Consider the following 21,109-nt stretch of genomic DNA (forward strand, 5'->3'; position numbering starts at 1 on the left):
TGCACAGGCCGCCCATGCTTGCAAAACTGCCTCCTCAAAGCTAGACAAAGATCTACAAGTAGCAAAAATGGAAATTCACTCACACCCAAATCCAGAGGGCAGAAAACCCAGAACAAGTTCTGCCCACAGTTGCCAAGGGAAAAAACAAAATAAACCATGACAAAGCCAAATAGTTGCAAAAGCATTCCCTTACACAGAAGCAAAGAGTTACTTGTAGGGAGAGTGGGTTTGTAAACTCTTGCCGTTTCCATAGGAGCCACTCCTAAGATCTTCCCATTCTGCAAACCCTGCCACTAGCAGTCACCCCAAATAGTCCACCAACTCCCCGACCTGCTGGCTTCAAATCGCATCAGCTTTTACTTTGGCTGACTCAGCCTGGAATGACTCACTTTCAGTTAGTCAGTGACACATTTAAAATCCCCTAAGTATTTATGGTATTTATGGCAGGCTGACTTTGGCTCCCTAAATTGTACATGCACAGATGTGGAAACATGCTTAAATTTACCTCTCCATTCAAGGGAAAGCCTCTCGTGTGCAAAATGCCATGAGGGCCATCCCGGGGGCCAGGGCTGGGGTGATGGGATGAGAAGCTGGGCAGGTGGGAGTATGAATATTCTGTCCATATTGTGAAGTGACTTATGGGTGTATGCCAGACAAGTGTCAATGTATTGTTTAAATCACTTATCTAAATAATAGGTGTTAAATTGAATTCAAAAGTGCTAAACCTGATGGGCTCTGGTCCTACGTGGTCATTAGAGGAAAAATCATTTTACAGATTCACAAACAAGATTCGATTTACATTTAGTGATGAAGGTCCAACCATGCAGCCCAGCCTAAGCCTAGAGAGGGCAGCACCTGGGGATTTTGTCTTCAAGCACGTGATGATACGAACTGCAATATGTAAGTGAAACTCAACCCAAGGAAGCTGTGCTGGGGCTCATTTCCCTGTACATGACGGTCACCACTAAACCACATGAAGGGGTTCTTTTAAAAAAAGGGAATCCTGACCCAGCCGTGAAGGTATGCAGTTTGCTCTTTTGTTCTTCCCCATTAAAACACAGCTGGGACTTGCACGGTTTTCACAGGGTGGCCAGATCACGTCATTGTCCTGTAGTTGTTGTTGCGTTAGTCGCTCATTTGTGTCCGACTGTTTGCCACCCTCTGGACTTTAACCCTCCAGGCTCCTCTGCACATGGGATTCTCCAGGTAAGAATACTGGAGTGGGTTGCCATTTCCTTCTCCAGACTTAGTGGAGTAAGTTCCTGGAAAAGGAACAGTGCCCAGGGTCAGGAGTGAAGCCTGTCTTCTAAGTTTGCTATTAGCAGAGTTTCTCCAAGTGAGATCCCAGAACCACAATGTCCAGACACTCTAGGACAGCAATTCGCAAATCCCCACTGTGCAAACAAATCACAGAATCACGAGAGACCTGGTTAAGATGCAGAGGTGTCAGGAACCCTAGATTCTGCATTTCTAACTTTGCCCAGGAGGTAGATAAACACCACACTTTTGGCAGAAAACCTTCCAAATGGGTTCCCTACTTGTGTCATCTATGCTGGCCAACCCTCACCGGGCTACTCTCCCCTCACTGCTTCAGCCACACTGGCCACTCTCTGCTCCCAGAACACGCAGGGCCTCTTCCCACTGCAGGAATGCGCCCTCTGCAATGCCTTTGTGTGGAGTGTTCCCACCAGGGCTTCTTATTGTCATCAAGATCTTAGCTCAGATCTCACCTCCACAGATAGGTGTTCCCATCTTATCCTATCTAAAGTAGCACACCCCACCCGAAGCATTCTTTATCACTTTCATACCTCCTAAAATTATCTACAAAATCATTGCTTATTTAAATATTTCCTTCTGTATTATCTCTCTTCTCAATAAGAACAAAAATCATTTTTGTCTTGGTCACTAGAGCACCCCCCTGGACTGGGGACAGTGCCTGGCACACAGTAAGTGCTCAAGAAACGTTTTTGACTGAGGAGGATTTATTTATTTATTTATTAACTGCAAATAAATTTCAACTGAAGTGCAAAAAAGTGCTTTTCAACATACTTCTGTTAGAAAAGACACACATGTTAGTGATGGGAAGGTGGTCTCAGACTGTTCACTTTCCAGAACTCACTAAAGAGGAATGCACTTAATCCCTTTTATTAACTTTATGTGATCTCTTGGGAAGCATTGTCGTGATCAAGAAAATTTTAAAAGAAGAAAAATGTTAACTATTCCTGACTTTCAGTCTAACTTTCCCTTCACTTAGAACATTTTCATACAATTTCAGTAGAAAGGGTGACCAAGTACTGTCTCTCTGACAGTCTTCATCATTGGAAGAGGGCTGTTTGGATCTAGCTTTTAGATGCTTTGGTAAGTGGAAACCCACTTGTAGATGTATTTTAAAAGGGGTTGGGTAAAGATTCCTGGGATTTCTGGGTCCCTGGCAGTATCTACCCGCATCTCTCTTGAGTCTAACATACCTTCCTCAGCCTCGTTCATGCTTTTACCCAAGCCTTGAACTTGCCCTGGCTTCCCAGGACCCCGCCTGTATTTCTACATGACCCATGTGCCTAATGCAGCCATGCTTCAGTGGGAGTCTTTTATTATAGTCCACCATCAGTCCCATTGGGGAGGATGTGTTGAGCTCCTCAAGGGCCAGGGGCAGATTTCTATAATCCTCCTTGGGTCTCGGCGTCTCAGTCTACAAACCTGGCACAGTGAGGACAGCCAGCAACCGAGGGCCTCCCTACATCTAATTGTGAGATCTTTCATCTGTCTGCTTACCTGGAAAAGTCTTTTCAAGGAAGTATGTATAACCCTGGCATAAAAAAAATTATGTTAAAAACTTTAAAAGTACGGATAGTGAATAATTCATCTTCATCCCACTGCTCTCTTGGAGCTCATATCAAATCACAAACCAGATTGTCTGCAGCCAGGAAGTCAACAAACAGCTCATTGTTTCCAGAAACCTGTAGCCACCTGAAACCCTCTACACCTGTACAAATGTGTAACCTTTGTACACATTCAGGCTCCACAGTAGCCACTGATCGATCCATTGACTGAAGAAAACCGACTGAAGTTTTCTACAACGAGAAAAGCCGTAAATGCTCCCAATCGCTCTCTCCTCCAAGCTCACCAGGGGTTCACAGGAAGGCTGGGGATGGGGTGGTGACAGTGGCTGGTGTCACAGCCAAGGAACACTGAGCTTCGGGATCACCTGCTCTTTATCTTCAGGGAGAGGCTGCCTTGTCCCGCGGGCTGCTCCTTGCACGCACAGCCCTGAGACGTGGCCTGGGGAAGGGGCTGAGAGCTGGGGCTCCTGGCACTCCCAGTGGGAACATGCTGGCACCTGCATGGTGGATCACCTCTCCCAACAAGGCCAGGAACCAGTCCTGGAGGCCCCGCCCAAAGGGTTCTTCCAGGAACCAGGCCTAGGCCACGGGCCTGCTGTTGAGCTGGAGGATGTGAAATAGTGGAAGTGAAAGGTCAGAACTGCCCCTCTGGCCCTGAGGGATTGTAGGTGGTGATAAGACAGGAACCAGGAGGGGAAGAGTGAGATAAAGAGGAAGGGAGTTGGGGATGAGATGAGCGGATGCTGAGGGCATCAGTGAGGACTCTGGGAGGGGGTCCCCCAGATCCTACCCCTCCCATACACCTGTGGCTGCCAGAGCCCAGGCACCTCAGCGATGCAGCAAGGCCAGGAGGTAGGGGCTGGAAGCTAGCTTCCCAGAGCTGCTCTCTGTACCGCTGTGGTGTGGTTCAGACCAGGCACTCCTGCAAGGGCCCAGAAGGGGGTGCCCTGGACAAACGTGCCCCCCTGGACTGCGTTGGCCACGTGCTCCTGGTCCAGCCGTACCGGACCCTTCCCATCCTTTGCCCAAAGCTGGCAGCACGCGCCCACCTGTAAGTCTGTGTCTTCACCCGTGGAATAGGGGTAAGAGTAGCGCCGACCCCACAGGCTTATATAACTTCTTCGTGCCTTGGTTTCATCATTTGCAACGTGAAGATAATACTACTATCTATTTCAAATGATTGAGCTAAGAATTAAATGATTCAACGTTGTAAAACACTGAAACTATGTCTGGTACCAATAAGTGCCATACAAATGTTTATTGTCATTGTTATTCTACTTCCAAGTTAGATTTGCTTCATGAACGTTCCTGTGTGAAACTTAGGAAAATTTCATTTCTCTTAGGAAATGAAAATATTCCAGGGTCACAGAATCATAGCCTTTCAGAGCTGGAGTGAATTTTTAAAAATTAATTGAGCCCCACCCTTTTGTATTTTATTTTATTTTGTTTGTTTGTTTTTCTGACATTTTTTTTCATTTATTTTTATTAGTTCGGGGCTAATTACTTTACAATATTGTAGCGGTTTTTGCCATACATTGACATGAATCAGCCATGGATTTACATGTGTTCCCCATCCTGATCTCCCCCCTTTTGTATTTTAAATGATAAAAGTCATCTCAGTGTAACACAGCCAAGGTGAGCTAGCCCATAATGCAGAGCCCAGACCAGAACCCAGTTCAGAGTTCTTTCCAACACACCACTCCCTGTCTGTGCTTATCAAACCAAGCACCACGTGTCACGGGCCCCAGGCAAGTCAGAGCCTTTATTGCCACAGTCAAACTTGGGTCCAGAGAGCAACACGGAAGCATAAAAGAAGAATTTGGGAATCACTCTCCAACACCACCACCACCTCACTGTCTTTGAGATACCTCTAGAAACCTGATCCCCTAATCCTATTAACAGAACCTCTAGAGCTATTGCTGAGTCCCCTCTGGGCTCCACCCACCACAGCTTTTAGTGGAATCCCAGGGATTCAACAGGAAAGTTCTTCCAGTTCTTCAAAAATGAGCTGTGTTTATGCTACCTCTTAATTCTCCCTAAAGTGTCTCTTGCCCTGGGGAGAGTTTATGTAACTTTCTGCTAAGGTCAAAGCACTATTCTCTTTCAGCAGCTGGATGTTAATTGGTCATTGATCTTTGAACTATGCTTTTTCAGACTGCTGCACTGAGAAAAATGAATAACATTCGTCCTTTGGAGTGCTTTCTGCAAAAAAACCTCTCTCAGGCATCCTTTCTCTCCTTTGCCACTACCACCTGCCACTACCACCCTCCTCTAGGTGGGCCCTTTTTACACTCCCGGGTGATTTATCACAAGATGCTCTAGTGCGCTGGTGAGGAGGACAGCTTTAGGGGGAGACCTGGGTTTGAGCTGACTCTGCTGTTAGTGTGCAGGCAATTTCCTTGGGGGAATTTCTTAAGTCCTTTTAACACAGATGCAATGGTGCTGGCTCCAGCTCCAGTCTGCACACAGAGCAGACTTTTCGCCTCTCTTCTCAGATGGGGCTTACCGCCACCCCCAGGGCAGGAGGATTCTCATGTTTAAACTGGGATGGTCGTCTCTGATGGAAGATGCTGCCTACCACCCAGTCTTCATGGATGCTCTCCAGACCTTTCGCTGCTTTTTCTATTTCCGGTTTGGCTTTCAGCTTTTCTTGTCTGTCAATATCATCACCTCCCAATGGAAGAAGGGAAAGTAGGAAAGATGTGCCCAGGAGATGCCAAAAGGCTATTAAGCATGATTGTATACCAAAGCTAACTTTTCCCTGAACTAACCAGTCATTTATCTGGTTTGCTGGCTTAAAGAAAATCTGCTTTGTGATTTTCTCTGAGCTCCAACAGAGTGGAGGAAGGAAGATTATGAGTTGTCCTTACTTTTAGACTTTGGAAAGTTACTCACTTATGCCAAGGCTCTGCACACTTCCTTGAAAAGAGAGAAGGGAGAGGTGTTTTTCCACCTGTTCCTTCCAACTTACTCTTTCTGCCCGCATCCTTACCACAGCTTACCTGGCTCTTCCATGATTTTCCTGTTGGCAAGCTGCTGACCATCCCTCCTCCCTGATTCTCCCTAAACCCATACACCTGATCTGAGCCACTTTGTTTTCCATAGCGAATTTGTTCCAGATACAAACAAATTTCCTCCCTCCTCAGTTCAGTGAAGCAGAGTTTGGAAATTTTTTGAAAGACCTTTATTAAGAACCTAATGGGCAAACTAGTATTGAGCTGGTATTCACCACTGTGATCCAACTGGTTATAAAGTCACTTAAATATTGCAAATGACATGATCTTATAGAGAGAGCCCTAAAGACTCCACTAAAAACTAGAAGTGATCAACAAATTCAGTAAAGTTGCAAGATGCAGAATCAATATACAAGAAGCAGTAGCATTTCTATAAACTAACAACAAACTATCCAAGAAAGAACTTTTTAAAAAATCTCATTTATAGTGGCATCAAAACCAGTAAAATATTTGGGAATAAATTTAATAAAAAGGTAAAATATCTGTACACTGAAAACTATAAAACATTGATGAAAGAAATTGAAGAAGACACAAGTAAATGGTAAAAGATTCCATGTTCTTAAATTACAAAAGTTAATATTATTAAAATATCTATATTACCCAAAGAAATATATATATTCAATGTAATCTCTATCACAATTCAAATGACATTTTTCACAGAAATAGAAAAAAAATCCTAAAATGTATGTGGAACCACAAAAGACCCCAAATAGCCAAATCAATCTTAAACAAGAACAAAACTAGAGGCATCACACTTTCTGATTTCAAAATACACTACAAAGCTATAGAGAATCAAAACAGCATGGTAATAGCGTTAAAAACAGACATATAGACCAATGGAACACAATAGAGATTCTAGAAATAAATCTACGCATTTTCAGGCAATTGATTGTTGGTAAAGTTCTGAGAATACACACAGGAAAAGAATAATCTCTTCAATACACACTGTTGAGAAAACTGGATAGCCACATATGGAAGAATGAAACTAGACCCTTATCTCATACCATATAAAAAATCAACTCAAAATGGATTAAAGACTTAAATATACCTGAAACTCTAAAATTATTAGATGAAAACATACGTGAGAAGCTTCTTGAATTGGTCTGGACAAAAAAATTGAACCACCTGTTGTTGACAGAAACAAAATGCACAATATGAGAGTCGTAAGGAAAGTTTATTTGGGCATAAAATGAAGACTATAGCCCAGAAGACAGCATTTCAGATAGCTCTGAGAAACTGCTCCTAAGAGGTAGACGAGAGGTCAGTATTATATACGATTTTAGCGTAGGGGGTTATATGCAGTAAAACATACATTTTGGTAGAGGCCTGCTGCTAGTCATGAAGAGCAGAGGTCATCATTAATGATTTTAGTGCTTTTCTAGACATGAGGAGTTGCAAGAATTGGGCTCATAAAATTGTCTCCTAAAAATATCTAACCATCTGAAGGTTTGTTCTGCTGTTTTTTCCCAGAGAACACATTCCTGATCTCCACCCTGAACTCCTTTCAGGGTGTATTGAAGATTAGCAGTATAGCAGTTTGTGGCTTAATCCCTGCAGAGGCAGATTGCTTTGCGACCCTATGGACTGTAGTCCACCAGGCTCCTCTGTCCATGGGATTTCCCAGGCAAGAATACTGGGATGGGTTGCCATTTCCTTCTCCAGAGGACTTTCCCGATCCACGGATCAAACCCACATCTTCTGCATTGGTAGAGGCAGATGGCAAGGGCCAATTTTTAGGTGGCACTATGATCCAGAAGTACAACTTCTTGGTATATTTCCAAAGGAAATGAAATCGAGTCTTGAAGAGATGTCTGCACTCCCATGTTCCCTGCAGCATTATTCACAATAGCCAAGATATAGAATCGACCTAAGTGTCCTTCAATGGATGAATGAATAAAGAAAATGTGGTGTATGTATACACAGAGGAATATGATTAGGATTTAAAAAAGAAGGAAATCCTATCTTTTGTGACAACAGAGATGAACCTAGAGGACATTATGTTAAGGGAAATAAACAAGGCACAGAAAGACAAATGCTGCATGATCTCACATATATGTGGAATCTAAAAAAGTCAAACTTAGAAGCAGAGTAGAATGGTGGTTGCCGGGGATTGGGGGTAGAGAAAATGAGGTGATGTTTGTAAAAGGGTACAAAGCTTCAATTCTGCAGGTTGGATAAATAAACTATGGAGATCTAATGTATAGCATGGGCTTCCCTAGTGGCTCAGCTGTAAAGAATCCACCTGCAATGCAGGAGGCTGAGGTTCGATCCCTGGGTTGGGAAGATGCCCTGGAGAAGGAAATGGCAACCTACTCCAGTATTCCTGAGGTTGTAAAAGAGTCAGGGACCACTTAGCAATTAACCAACAACAAATATATAGCATATAGCAAATATATAGATTACTTCTGATGACCATAAGTAACAATTGTATACTTGAAATCTGGTCAGGCAACATGTTCTCATTACACACACACACAAATAGTTACTATGTGAAGCAATGGGTATGTTGAATTAACCAAGGTTATCATTTCACAATGTATCCATATATCAAAACATCATTGTACACTGTAAATATTTATAATTTTTATTTGTCAGTTACACCTTAATAAAGCTAGGGGGTGAGGATAGGAGATTAAAACATTGGTATTCATTCAGCAGCTTCCCCAAGATTCCTGAAAGTGAAAGTCATTCAGTTGTGTCCTACTCCTTGTGACCCTATGGACTTCAGCCCACCAGGCTCCTCTATCCATGGAATTCTCCAGGCCAGAATACTGGAGTGGGTAGCCATTCCTTTCTCGAGGGGAGGGGATCTTCCCGACCCAGGGATCGAGCCCAGGTCTCCCACATTGCAGGCGGATTCTTTACCGACTGAGCCAGCAGGGCAGTCCCAGCAACAAAGGTAATTGTTGTTGTTCAGTCTCTAAGTTGTGTCCCACTCTTTGCAACTCTATGGACTGCAGCACACCAGACTCCTCTATCATTCACTATGATAGAGTGAATGATAAAATTTGTTCAAATTCATGTCCATTGAGCCAGTGATGCTATCTAACCATCTCATACTCTGCCACCCCCTTCTCCCTTTGCCTTCAATCTTTCCCAGTATCAGGATCTTTTTCAAGCAGTTGGCTCTTTGCATCAGGTCGCCAAAGTACTGGAGCTTCTGATTCAGCAAGTCCTTCTCACGGATAGTCAGTGTTGATTTGATCTTGCTGTACAGCAAAGGCAGAGCGCCCACTAGAGCAGCAGGGGGCGCTCCAGATCCCTGCCCCGACACTCAGCCCCATTCCACTGATTAATGCTTGGTCCTTAAACCAGCTGCCTGTTACCCCATGCTACGGGGAATAAATAAGACCACGCATTTCCAGAGTTAGATTCCTCATCTGAAATTGAGTGGCCAGAGACCGGCAGGCTCCCACTGCCTAGAGGACATAGCCAAGCTCCTCCTAGAACCCTGCCCTGTCCCAGGTAAACTGCCTGTTGGTTGAGACCAAGGACATTTCATTGTTCCTTCTGTTTCTCGCCTAGAACCTGGGCTCCCTCCTAGAAGCATGAGGGCTCCTGGCCCAGTGATCCCCAAAGAGCCACTGAGGATCAGTGTCCAACTGAGACGAGGTTTTCCCAGCCTGCTGAGACATGAGTGAAGCAAGAGACACACCCATGTAGAGAAGGGTTTGTTTTGTTTTGAAGAGGAGAACGATGGTTTCTTTTATTTTTTCATTTTTAACTGTTATGAAACACATAACATATAAAATTTTCCATCCTTTACATTTTTAAGTCTACAGTTCAGTGGTGTCAAGTGTATTCACGTTATTATGCAGAACTTTCTCAGTGTGCAAAACTGCCACTCTATGCCCATCAAACAATAACTCCCATATTCCCCTCTCCTTCATCCCTGGCAACCACTATTCTATTTTCTCTAAAAGTTTGATAACTCTAGTCCCTAATATAAGTGGAATCATACAGTATTTGTCTTTTTGTGACTGGCTTATTTCACTTAGCATAATGTCCTCAAGTTTCATTTATGTTGTTGCACATGTCAGAATTTCATTCTTTCTTGATTTGTACATTATTTGGTATCTATATACCACTTTTTGTTCATCCATTGATCTGTCAGTGAACAATTTGGTTGCTTCCACCTTTTGGCTATTGTGAATAATGCTGCTATGAATATGGGTGTACAAATCTCTCTTCAAGACCTTGCTTTCAATTCTTACGGGTGTATATATCCAAAAGTAGAAGAGTTGGAGGATATGGAAATTTTAATTTTTTTAATTGTTTTCTAGAGCACCACTTTACATTCCCACCAACAGGGAACATGGGTTACAATATCTCCACATTCTTACCTACACTTGTTATTTTCATTTCATTTCAAGAATGGGTGTGATCATATAGGGTGTGAAGAGAAATTTTTATTTCATCATTTTTTATTCTAGGATTGTGTCTTTTTTTTTTTTTACTTTTTTAAAGATTAAAATCACCTTTCGTCAAATGGCAGCAATCATAATTTTTTTTTAAAACATACAAATGTGTTCTTATTTGAAATATTTATACAATAAATATTCCTGTTTTGGTCCAGAATAGCCAATAAAGTTTAGTATAAAAGGCAAACTATGCTACTCTCTGCCACTATAATTATAAATAATTCCCAACCTAGGGTATATGAAGAGCACATACTAATTTGCACGACTTGTCCTGTTTTGAAGTACCCTGGCATTGTTTCAGTATACACATTTTAGCAGGCTTTTTTTTCATATTTAAAAAAATTATTTTACATTATGGTTTATCACAGGTCATTGTTCCCTACGCTATACATTAGTACCCTGTTGTTTATTCATTCTAAAAGGAGGTATTCTTTTTAATATCCTCACATGGAAAATTTTTAAATCGACATTGCTATGTTAATTCCAGCCATTAAAAGAAAAACTTCAGATCAAAACATCCAAGTCTAGAAACTATTAGGCAGAAAGAACAATAAATGCACTAGTACTTGTTTAGGGTAAGAAGATGATGGGTTTAAAATACAAGAAAAAATAAAGAAAATAAGTGGATTGTAGAATATATGCAATAGAGACAGAATAATATTGCTTAGCTGGAAGCCAGTCTTATTCCTGCTAATCTAGGCGGTGGAGCAGATGGTATTAGGGTAGTGCCCAGCCTCCCCACCCCATTTCGGGAAGACTGTGAGTTGAGAATGGATGCAACAGAAACAGGATGATCTGTCTAACTGGCCACCACTGATATTCTTCATTTCGTATTCCTCTTTAGTTTTTTTCCCCATTTAAATTACTTGTGGAAAACTGCACTCTTTATGTGGCTGGTAACTACACTGGAATTTATTTCACATCCTAGGAACTAAAGGCAAACCGCAGGTGTGTTTAGAAAGGCTACGCTGCACGGAGCCACCTTCATACACATTCAGCAGAAAGCCTGGAAAAAGCATCTAGTGCACACTGGTCAGCTTCACAAGACCTCAGGTATTATCCTATTGTAGGCTTAAACTATCTAAACTTCTGTACCTTGTCATAATTTTTAGCACCAAAGAGAGAGAGAAAGAAAGAGATGATTGATTTTGTATGGCAGACTTTATAAGGGATAATATCACATCATTGCCCAGAATATCAACTCAGCTAATATAAATGAGATGAAGCCTGATATCAGAGGCTGGATTTTTTTAACCAATAAGAACATGAAGAGATGAATCGGTGTGTCTGTTTAAAGATCATTATCTTGAAGGCTATAAATGTATTTTAATGATTTCTGAAATACATTCTTTTGAATGATTCCCCGGGCAGTAAATTGCCATGCACTCGGAATGGATGTGATTTCTGGAAATAACTAGAAGTGATTCAGAGCCACATCTGGTGAAGATGATTGGAATCACGCAGGGAAATGCTAGTTTCATCTAAAAAGGAGATATGGTTACAACATAATATAGCTGGTTTGTAAACCTTTGTGAAGGCAATTCCAAAAGAAAAATTCTGGAAATGTGTGGAGCAATGAAAAACATTATCGGTAAAAGTGTAGGTGCCCAGCTTGACTGCTCTGTAGAAAAACCAAGTTTAAACTCTGCCATGAATATCTGGGGGAAAAAAACACAAACTTTGCTTTCCAAGGATACTGCCTAACTACTGCTCATGGGACGCCAGACACATGCTGGCAACCCACAGGCCATGTCTTGGCCTACAGTTCTGTTTTCTTTGGCTTGGAGAGTATTTTTAAACTCTGAATATTTAAATTGGAGTATTTACATTTTTTTATTAATTAAACAATTTTATTTTATGTAGTTGATTTACAATGCTGTATGATTTTCAAGTGTACAGCAAAGTGACTCAGTTATACACATGTCTATTCTTTTTCAGATTCTTTTCCCATTTAGGTTATTATAGAATATTTACATAGAGTTCCCTGTGCTATACAGTAGGACCTTGTTGATTATCTGTTTTATATATGGTAGTGTGTGCATGTTAATCCCAAACTCCTAATTTATCCCTCTCCCTCTCTAAACCTTTCTCTTTGGTAACCATAAGTTTGTTTTCTAAGTCTGTGAGTCTGTTTCTATTATGTAAATAAGTTCATTTGATCATTTTCTGAAAGTTTTTAAAATCTCAGTTTCTGACTAATCATGGGAAATCAGCAGAATCGTGCTATCATTACCAGGCATGTTCTGGCACCAGACTGCTTGTGTCTGAAGCTCAGCTCAGCCACTTTCCTACTTGTTTGGCCTTCAAATTACTTAACCTCTCTGTGCCTCAGGACTCGAAGCAACTCAAGTTATCATCTTCATCTGAGAAATAGGGATAGTAACAGTATCTCCATGCAGGGTTACTGTGAGCTTAACATGAGATCATCTATTTGCCTCCATAAATGTTAAGCTATTCCCTGGGAACACCACACCCTCTTTTCTGCAGTGGCGGCCTGTTCATACAGAGCAAACGTTCTCCAGTTCACATAGTTCCCGTGAGGTCCACTTCACCCACTCCAGTAACTCCCTGGCCCTTGTGGGCACCTGCAGTTTGCTACCTCTGCCTTAGAAACATGGATCTGGCCAAGCAGCCGTATTTCAAGATACAGAAAGAACTACCTCCCAATCACAAAGTTAGCTAACGGCTGTGCTGGCCAGCAGTCTGCCAGTCCATGGCCACCTCTGGTGCTCCTCAGTCCTGTAATCTTGGTTCTCACCGAATCTTCCAGTGAGTTACAGGTGGCCCACAAAACTGCTCAAAAGCCATGTAGACTTGCAGAGTAAATTGGATTTTTTTCTTTCACTTGTAACTGATATTCTTCCTAGGCTAGGAGAAACAACTTAGACTTGCCGATAAAATATATTTATATCTTTCCCAAATCTAAATTGTCTCCTTTCTGAATGAAATTTTAATCTGTTGAAAAGTAATGGAACTCTGTCTGGACTGGTTTGAGCAGCCTCACTAGAACGGCTTCATCTCCGATTTTTATCTCCTTTCTTTTCCTCTGGTCAGTGTCTGGGTACATGAGGAACACACTCTGTTTTGGGGGCTTTGGGGAGAAAGTGTTCTCAAATTAGGCTTTGCAAGGGGACTTCCCTGGTGGTCCAGTGGCTGAGACTCTGCGCTCCCAATGGTGGGGACCCAGGTTTCGACTCCTGGTCGGGGAAATAGATCCCACATGCCACAACTAAGACCTGGTGCAGTCAAATAATTAAATGCTAAAATAAATAAATAAAAGACTAGGCTTTGTAGAAGGTGTCACTGGACCGCCCAGTGGTTGCACATCTTATTGTCATTCTCTGGCTGTCCCTCACAGGCCAGACCCTGCCCAGGCTCTCACAAACACTGAGGTTGGCCTGATTTCCCTGCACTTCTAGCCCTAAAGCCCTCCATCAAGGGCCACCTGGCCACATAGTCTGCTTTAGGGCAAGATCCCCAGAAGAAAACCTTAACCACCCTCCACACTTGCTGCCTGATCTTGGGGTCCCTAGAAAAAAGATCCTGTAGTAAAACTTAATAGCCAGTGTATTATTAGCAGTGAGACCTGTATGTGCGTTCTATGTCACTTCAGTCATGTCCGACTCTTTGCGACCCTATGGACCATAGCCTGCCAGGCTCCTCTGTCCATGGGATTCTTCAGGCATGAATACTGGAGTGGGTTGCCATGCTTTCCTCCAGGGGATCTTCCCAACCCAGAGATCGAACCCGCGTCTCTTGTCTCCTGCATTGAGAGGTAGGTTCTTTACCACTAACCACCTGGGAAGCCTAGGGGGGCCTGGGGATGGGGAACAATCCCTGGGAAGCCAGAGTTAGAGGAAAAGGTCACTGAACAAGGACAAAGGGATGCAAATACAAGACGATGCTCAAGAAAACATAGCTGGTTGCCCAGGGTCGTGGATGTCTCTAGAATGGCTGCCCGGATCTTGGAGTCACTAAATAGTCAAGAACGGGAGAGGAAGGGGAGAGGAGGAAGGGCAAGGAATGCATTTGTGGGCTCCTTCCACTTCCTGTCTCCCTGTTCCAATTTTATCCCACAAACCAAAACTTTCCTGCACATCTGGGTTGCCTTCCCCAGACCCTCTGTGCAGCACTCAGAGAAGCCAAACCCCTGTGAAAGCGTGCTGTGCCTGAACTTGAAAATGGTGGGGCTCTGGCTTTAGCTGCAATGGTTCCCATGGGCTCTACATTTAACCATTAGAGGGTGAGGTCCATAGCAGGCCCAGGGCAGTTGCTCGCTCGAGCCGGGCAGTGCTGGCCCAGGCTGGCTACCACGAGAGAAGAGCTGCTGAGGGTGGACAGGGTCCAGCACGGCTGGCCGCAGCCCCACGACCGGGCCCAGGGGTGGGTACCCAGGGCAGTGCAGGGAGGCGTGGAGCTTAGCTCCAGGGCACCCCCTTCCGGGCTCCTGTGGTGGTCTGGTCTGAGCCACAGCACAGCCTACGACGGCAGCTAGCTTCCAGCCCCTACCTCCTGGCCTTGCTGCATCGCTGAGGTGCCTGGGCTCTGGCAGCCACAGGTGTATGGGAGGGGTAGGATCTGGGGGACCCCCTCCCAGAGTCCTCACTGACGCCCTCAGCATCCGCTCATCTCATCCCCAACTCCCTTCCTCTTTATCTCACTCTTCCCCTCCTGGTTCCTGTCTTATCACCACCTACAATCCCTTAGGGCCAGAGGGGCAGTTCTGACCTTTCACTTCCACTATTTCACATCCTCCTGCTCAACAGCAGGCCTGTGGCCTAGGCCTGGTTCCTGGAAGAACCCTTTGGGCGGGGCCTCCAGGACTGGTTCCTGGCCTTGTTGGGAGAGGTGATCCACCATGCAGGTGCCAGCATGTTCCCACTGGGAGTGCCAGGAGCCCCAGCTCTGAGCCCCTTCCCTAGGCCACGTCTCAGGGCTGTGCGTGCAAGGAGCAGCCCGCGGGACAAGGCAGCCTCTCCCTGAAGATAAAGAGCAGGTGATCCTGAAGCTCAGTGTTCCTTGGCTGTGACACCAGCCACTGTCACCACCCCATCCCCAGCCTTCCTGTGAGCCCCTGGTGAGCTCCAGTGAAGAACTTGTGAGCATGCTAAGCTGCGTCAGTCATGTCCTACTCTTTGCAGCTACATAGACCGTAGCCTGCCAGGCTCTTCTATCCTTGGGATTCTCCAGGCTGGAATACTAGAGTGGGTTGCCGTGCCCTCCTCCAGAGGATCTTCCCAACCCAACCCAAGAATCGAACCCGCGTCTCTTATGTCTCCTGAATTGTCAGGTAGGTTCACTAGCGCCACCTGGAAAGCCCCAAAGAACCTGTTGCTGCTGCTGCTGCCAAGTCGCTTCAGTCGTGTCTGACTCTGTGTGACCCCATGGACAGCAGCCCACCAGGCTCCTCTGTCCACGGGATTCTCCAGGCAAGAATACTAGAGTGGGTTGCCATTTCCTTCTCCAGAAGAACCTGCAAACTGGTGCAAATTCTGAAGCTCCAAGGAGTTATGTATTTTTATTCTAGTCGCATTCAGCCCTTAGTAATTCATTAAAAACCTTAGTTGAATTCTTACCAACTTGTATCTAGAAGCATCTGCCCTGGTCAAGCAAGTGCTCACAGCCCATTCCTTCTCGGAGATGCCTGTTTACCCTTAGATTTTTTTTTCTCTCTCTCTTTTTTTAGCCAAGCAGCTTGTGGGATCTTAGTTCCCCGACCAAGGATTGAACACAGGCCACGGCAGTGAAGCGTGAAGCCCTAATCACTGGACCACCATGGAATTCCTTAGATTTCAAGTTAGTTGGTTGACACAACCTCAACTCTCTGACAGATTCAAGAGAAATGAATTTGCAGGTTTTCTGCCCCATCATCATACATTTGATTAAAGTCTAAAACACTAGAGAAAAAGATATGATAAACCAACTGAATAACATGACTCAGTAGTAAATGGAGAAATTGGAGAACAAACCATCAAACAGCAAGAGAAAACCCTGGGTTTTGTTTTCTTAAAACCCATATTAACTTGTATATTAAGCTGTTAAGAAAATTCTAGCATCTGCAAAGTTTCACAGTTCAGCTTCAATTGAGCTGGGAATGAGTGAGTGGTGTGGATGATGTTTTCATTAGAATCCTCTCTGAATTATATAACTTGTAACCATGCTCATTTATCATTTAAAAATATTTTAAAATTAGAGAAGGAACACATTTTATCACCAAGTCATGAGCAATAAGCAAAGCATCCCAGCCACATGTTGTTGATTGCTGCTACGATCTGGGGACACGACATGAAAACAACGGAACCGAAATCTGTCTCATTGAGAACACTGGAATCATTTCTTCTCCAAGAAACAGAAATTAGAAGTCTGGGAAGGGCTGGCTCCTTGTAAACTTGGCATTTCTATGCCTCTTCTAACCTGTTTGATGACTAAAAATATTTGAGTTGTTTGTGGCACCAACTTGGCATTTAAAGGAATCCATAAAATTAGTATTCATGTAATTAAGCTGTATGAGATGAGGCAGGCTAGCAGGTCTCACACGCTGAGATAGCTGCCCGGACAAGCAGAAACACCGCAACAGTTGCCATTCACACTGGCTTCAGTCAGACTTCATCCCAGCAAACACGTTGCCATCTGCTGACACCCAACAGTTACCTGAGCTGGAATCAGAGCTCCCAGACAGCCTGGCACCCCTAAACAATCCGAGCCTTGACAGGGTTGACTTATCTTCTCTAAAGTCACTTTCTTTAATCAACCATTTCCAGAAACACATTTACAGAATGAAATGAGTCATAAGTACATATGTGTAATATCTTAGCTGGTAGTATATTCCTTGGACCCATAGTTGTTTAGAACTTAATCTGAAGAAGGAACTAGCTTTCAGTCACTACAAAATTAAGTCAGATTAAGCCAAAATGTGAAACTTTGGAAATGCAGAATGCTGTTAGCAGCTTAAAGGAGGTAGTAGAGTGTCAAAATCTGGATTCCTGGTTCCCACATTGGCTCAGTTGCTCATCAGTTCAGTTCAGTTCAGTCGCTCAGTCATGTCTGACTCTTTGCGACCCCATGAACCGCAACACGCCAGGCCTCCCTGTCCATCACCAACTCCTGGAGTCCACCCAAACCCATGTCCATTGTGTCGGTGATACCATCCAACCATCTCATCCTCTTGTCCTCTTCTCCTCCTGCTCTCAATCTTTCCCAGCATCAGGGTCTTTTCCAATGAGTCAGCTCTTTGTATCAAGTGGCCAAAGTATTGGAGTTTCAGCTTCAACATCAGTCCTTCCAATGAACACCCAGGACTGATTTCCTTTAGGATGGACTGGTTGGATCTCCTTGCAGTCCAAGGGACTCACAAGAGTCTTCTCCAACACCACAATTGCTCATCAGAGAGACAAAAACCAAATTCATAGAATTTCATGTATTTTCAAATAAAGAGATAAATAAAAACCTAGAAGCCCTGACCAAAAAACAAACAAAAAACTGAATGGTGTCCCACTGAGGAAAGTCTGATGTTACAAAATGATGTGTGCTGTGCTTAGTCGTTCAGTCATGTTCAACTCATTGTGACCCCATGGATTAGAGTCCACCAGGCTCCTCTGTCCGTGGGGATTCTCCAGGTTAAGAATACTGGAGTGAGTTGCCATGCTTTCCTCGAGGGGAATCTTCCCAACCCAGAGATCAAACCCAGTTCTCCCTCATTGCAGGCGGATTCTTCACAGTATCTCCCCTTTTCCTGAAGAATTAGGATTGGAAACAGATGGGGTCCTGAGCAGAACAGGCTTTGTAAAGAGAGAGCTTCTATTGCTTCTAGAAACAGGTAGTTACTCGCTGTCACAGCCAAGCTCTCCTAAGGTCAGAACTTTCTAGCAGCCTCCCCTAGTTCTAAGCCTCCCCCTCGACTAGGCAGGAGGAAGAATTTTCTATTATAAAGCTGACAAAGGAAGGGCTTTTCACGCAGATGAGTTTCTAACCACAGCCAATGGAGAAAACAAAAATATTTTATTTGGGCAGGGAAAAACATTCTACCAGAGCATTAAAAAAAAAAAAAAAAAAAACAAATTGTATTCTTTCCATCACATTACTGAGATGTGTGCAAGACCAGTTTGTAAAGTTGCTAATGAGCCTGGAACAGCTGTGTGGACAGACTAGGAGTTTGGGCCCTGCAGCTAGATTGCCTGGGTTCACATCTTGCCTCTTTACTCCCACACTGTGGGAAGTTGCTACACCAGTCTGTGCCTCTGATATTTTCATCTGTGTAATGAGAAAAAGGTTATCGTGAGAACAAAATAAGTTATAGCTTGCAAAGTGGGCCTGGGTCACAAAAAGAGCTCAGCAGGTATTATGTACAATCATTTTTTAAAAAAAGATTTATTTATGTACTTATTCTATTTTTGGGGGGGCTCTGGGTCTTCATTGCTGCACATGGGCTTTCTCTAGTCAGGCGAGCAGGGGCTACTCTTCACTGGGGTTCATGGGCTTCTCACTGTGGTGACTTCTCCTGTTGCAGAGCAGGGGCTCTTGGGCTTCAGTAGTTGCAATGCATGGGCTCAGCAGTTGCAGCTTGCAGGCTCTGGAGCACTGGCTCATCAGCTGTGGCGCACTGGCTTAGTCGCTCCGCGGCATGTGGGATCCTCCAGACCAGGGATCAAACCTGTGTCCCTTACATTGCAAGGTGGATTCTTAACCACTGGACCACCAGGGAAGCCCCACGTGCAATTAATTTGGTGGCAAATTTTACACACCTCGATTGCTTGTGATCCATGACTACCAGTTAGCAGAGGAGGAGAGTTCCCATTGGATATTTGTTAACCTGAGGCTTCTTCAAAGCCCTTGCCCCATAAAGGATTTTCTTTAATTGTCTTCTTGTCCTTGAGACTCCTGGCAGCCCCATGGCTCAGCTGTGACAGCCTAGGGATCCATCTGGATGCTTCCCATACCACATACATTGCGCCCACTTGCCTGATTCTTGAGTTGTGTTGGGGTTTACACATTCATAGGATGAATTGCTGCTGTATACATAGGATACATAGGATGTATGCTGCTGCATACAAAAACCACGGTGGTATTTGTATGGCAATGCAAAAATTTTACAACTTCAGTAAAGTGGACAATTTCTTATGCTATCATGTTAATATAAATTCTTTTCTGAAGTAGAATATGTATAACTAAAAAGGGTACAAATATTGCAGAGCTCCAGGAGCAATTCCAAAGTGAAAAAACCTGTACAACCATCTCCCTAAGACAAATAAGTCACTACCAGAACCTTAGAACTTCATCCCCACCCCTCACCTACTCTGGCTCCAAATGACAACTCTTCTGCTCCTCAGAGGAAACCTCCTCACTTCTAACCCTGCAGATTAGTTTTCCTGGTTTTGAATCATATGTAAAGGGAATTACAGAGAATGAACTGCATCTTGTTTCTTTCATTTGGTAGTCAGTCAGTCAGTCAGTCAGTCAGTCTGTTCAGTCAGTCAGTCAGTCAGTCAGTCAGTCAGTCAGTTCAGTCAGTCAGTCAGTCAGTTCAGTCAGTCAGTCAGTTCAGTCAGTCAGTCAGTCAGTTCAGTCAGTCAGTCAGTCAGTCTGTTCAGTCAGTCAGTCAGTCAGTCAGTTCAGTCAGTCAGTTCAGTCAGTCAGTCAGTCAGTCCGTTCAGTCAGTCCGTTCAGTCAGTCAGTCAGTCAGTCTGTTCAGTCAGTCAGTCAGTTCAGTCAGTCAGTTCAGTCAGTCCGTCAGTCAGTTCAGTCAGTCTGTCAGTCAGTTCAGTCAGTCAGTCAGTCAGTTCAGTCAGACAGTTCAGTCAGACAGTTCAGTCGCTCAGTCGTGTCCAACTCTTTCCGACCCCATGAACCACAGCACACCAGGACTCCCTGTCCATCACCAACTCCCGGAGTTTACTCAAACTCATGCCCATCGAGTCAGTGATGCCGTCCAACCATCTCATCCTCTGTTGTCCCCTTCTCCTCCTGCCCCCAATCCCTCCCAGCATCAGGGTCTTTTCCAATGAGTCAGCTCTTCTCATGAGGTGGCCAAGGTACTGGAATTTCAGCTTCAGCATCAGTCCTTCCAATGAACACCCAGGGCTGATCTCCTTGAGGATGGACTGGTTGGATCTCCTTGCAGTCCAAGGGACTCTCAAGAGTCTTCTCCAACACCACAGTTCAAAAGCTTCAATTTTTTGGCACTCAGCTTTCTTCACAGTCCAACTCTCACATCCATACACGACCACTGGAAAAACCATAGCCTTGACTAGACGGACCTTTGTTGACAAAGTAATGTCTCTGCTTTTTAATATGCTATCTAGGTTGGTCATAACTTTCCTTCCAAGGAGTAAGCGTCTTTTAATTTCATGGCTGCAGTCACCATCTGCAGTGATTTTGGAGACCCAAAAAATAAAGTCTGACACTGTTTCCACTGTCTCCCCATTTGGTAGTAGAACTGTAATAATCACACAGCACGTAGGGGTGGTTTGCTTCCATTTCAATATCATTTGGCACACAGACTCGAGCATTTCTGATGAGTTATACCTAGGGGAAAAATGATGAATCACAGGGATTATGTATGTTCAAATTTAGTTTGTATGTTCAGATGACAAATGATTTTCCATAGTATGGGTAGCAAAGCGTACTCACACCAGCCATGGACAAGCGTCTCAGTCATTCAGTCTCCTCACTAAACTGGAGGTAGGAAGGCATTTTATTTTTCATTGTAGCCCCTCAAGAGGTTCTAATTTATATTTCCCAGATGATTAACTGTATGGATCATCAGATACTTAATTAATGAATATCAGATGCTTTTGTGAAATATTTTTTCAACTATTGAGATTATATGATCTTCCCC

General features: G+C 43.9%; 1 protein-coding gene across 1 annotated transcript in view; it reads right to left on the reverse strand.

Moving 5' to 3' along the window:
• Positions 1-18,436: 18,436 nt before the first annotated feature.
• The window catches only part of DCUN1D4 (defective in cullin neddylation 1 domain containing 4), a 90,341-nt gene continuing 87,668 nt past the window's right edge, over positions 18,437-21,109 (reverse strand). Inside the window, exon 11 of the mRNA XM_061145991.1 lies at positions 18,437-20,796. Within this exon, the coding sequence (XP_061001974.1) occupies positions 20,756-20,796 (41 nt within the window). The 3' untranslated portion in view covers positions 18,437-20,755. The remainder of the gene's footprint in view (positions 20,797-21,109) is intronic.

This window comes from Dama dama, chromosome 6 (genome assembly GCF_033118175.1).
Source record: "Dama dama isolate Ldn47 chromosome 6, ASM3311817v1, whole genome shotgun sequence".
Taxonomy (NCBI): Eukaryota; Metazoa; Chordata; class Mammalia; order Artiodactyla; family Cervidae; genus Dama; species Dama dama.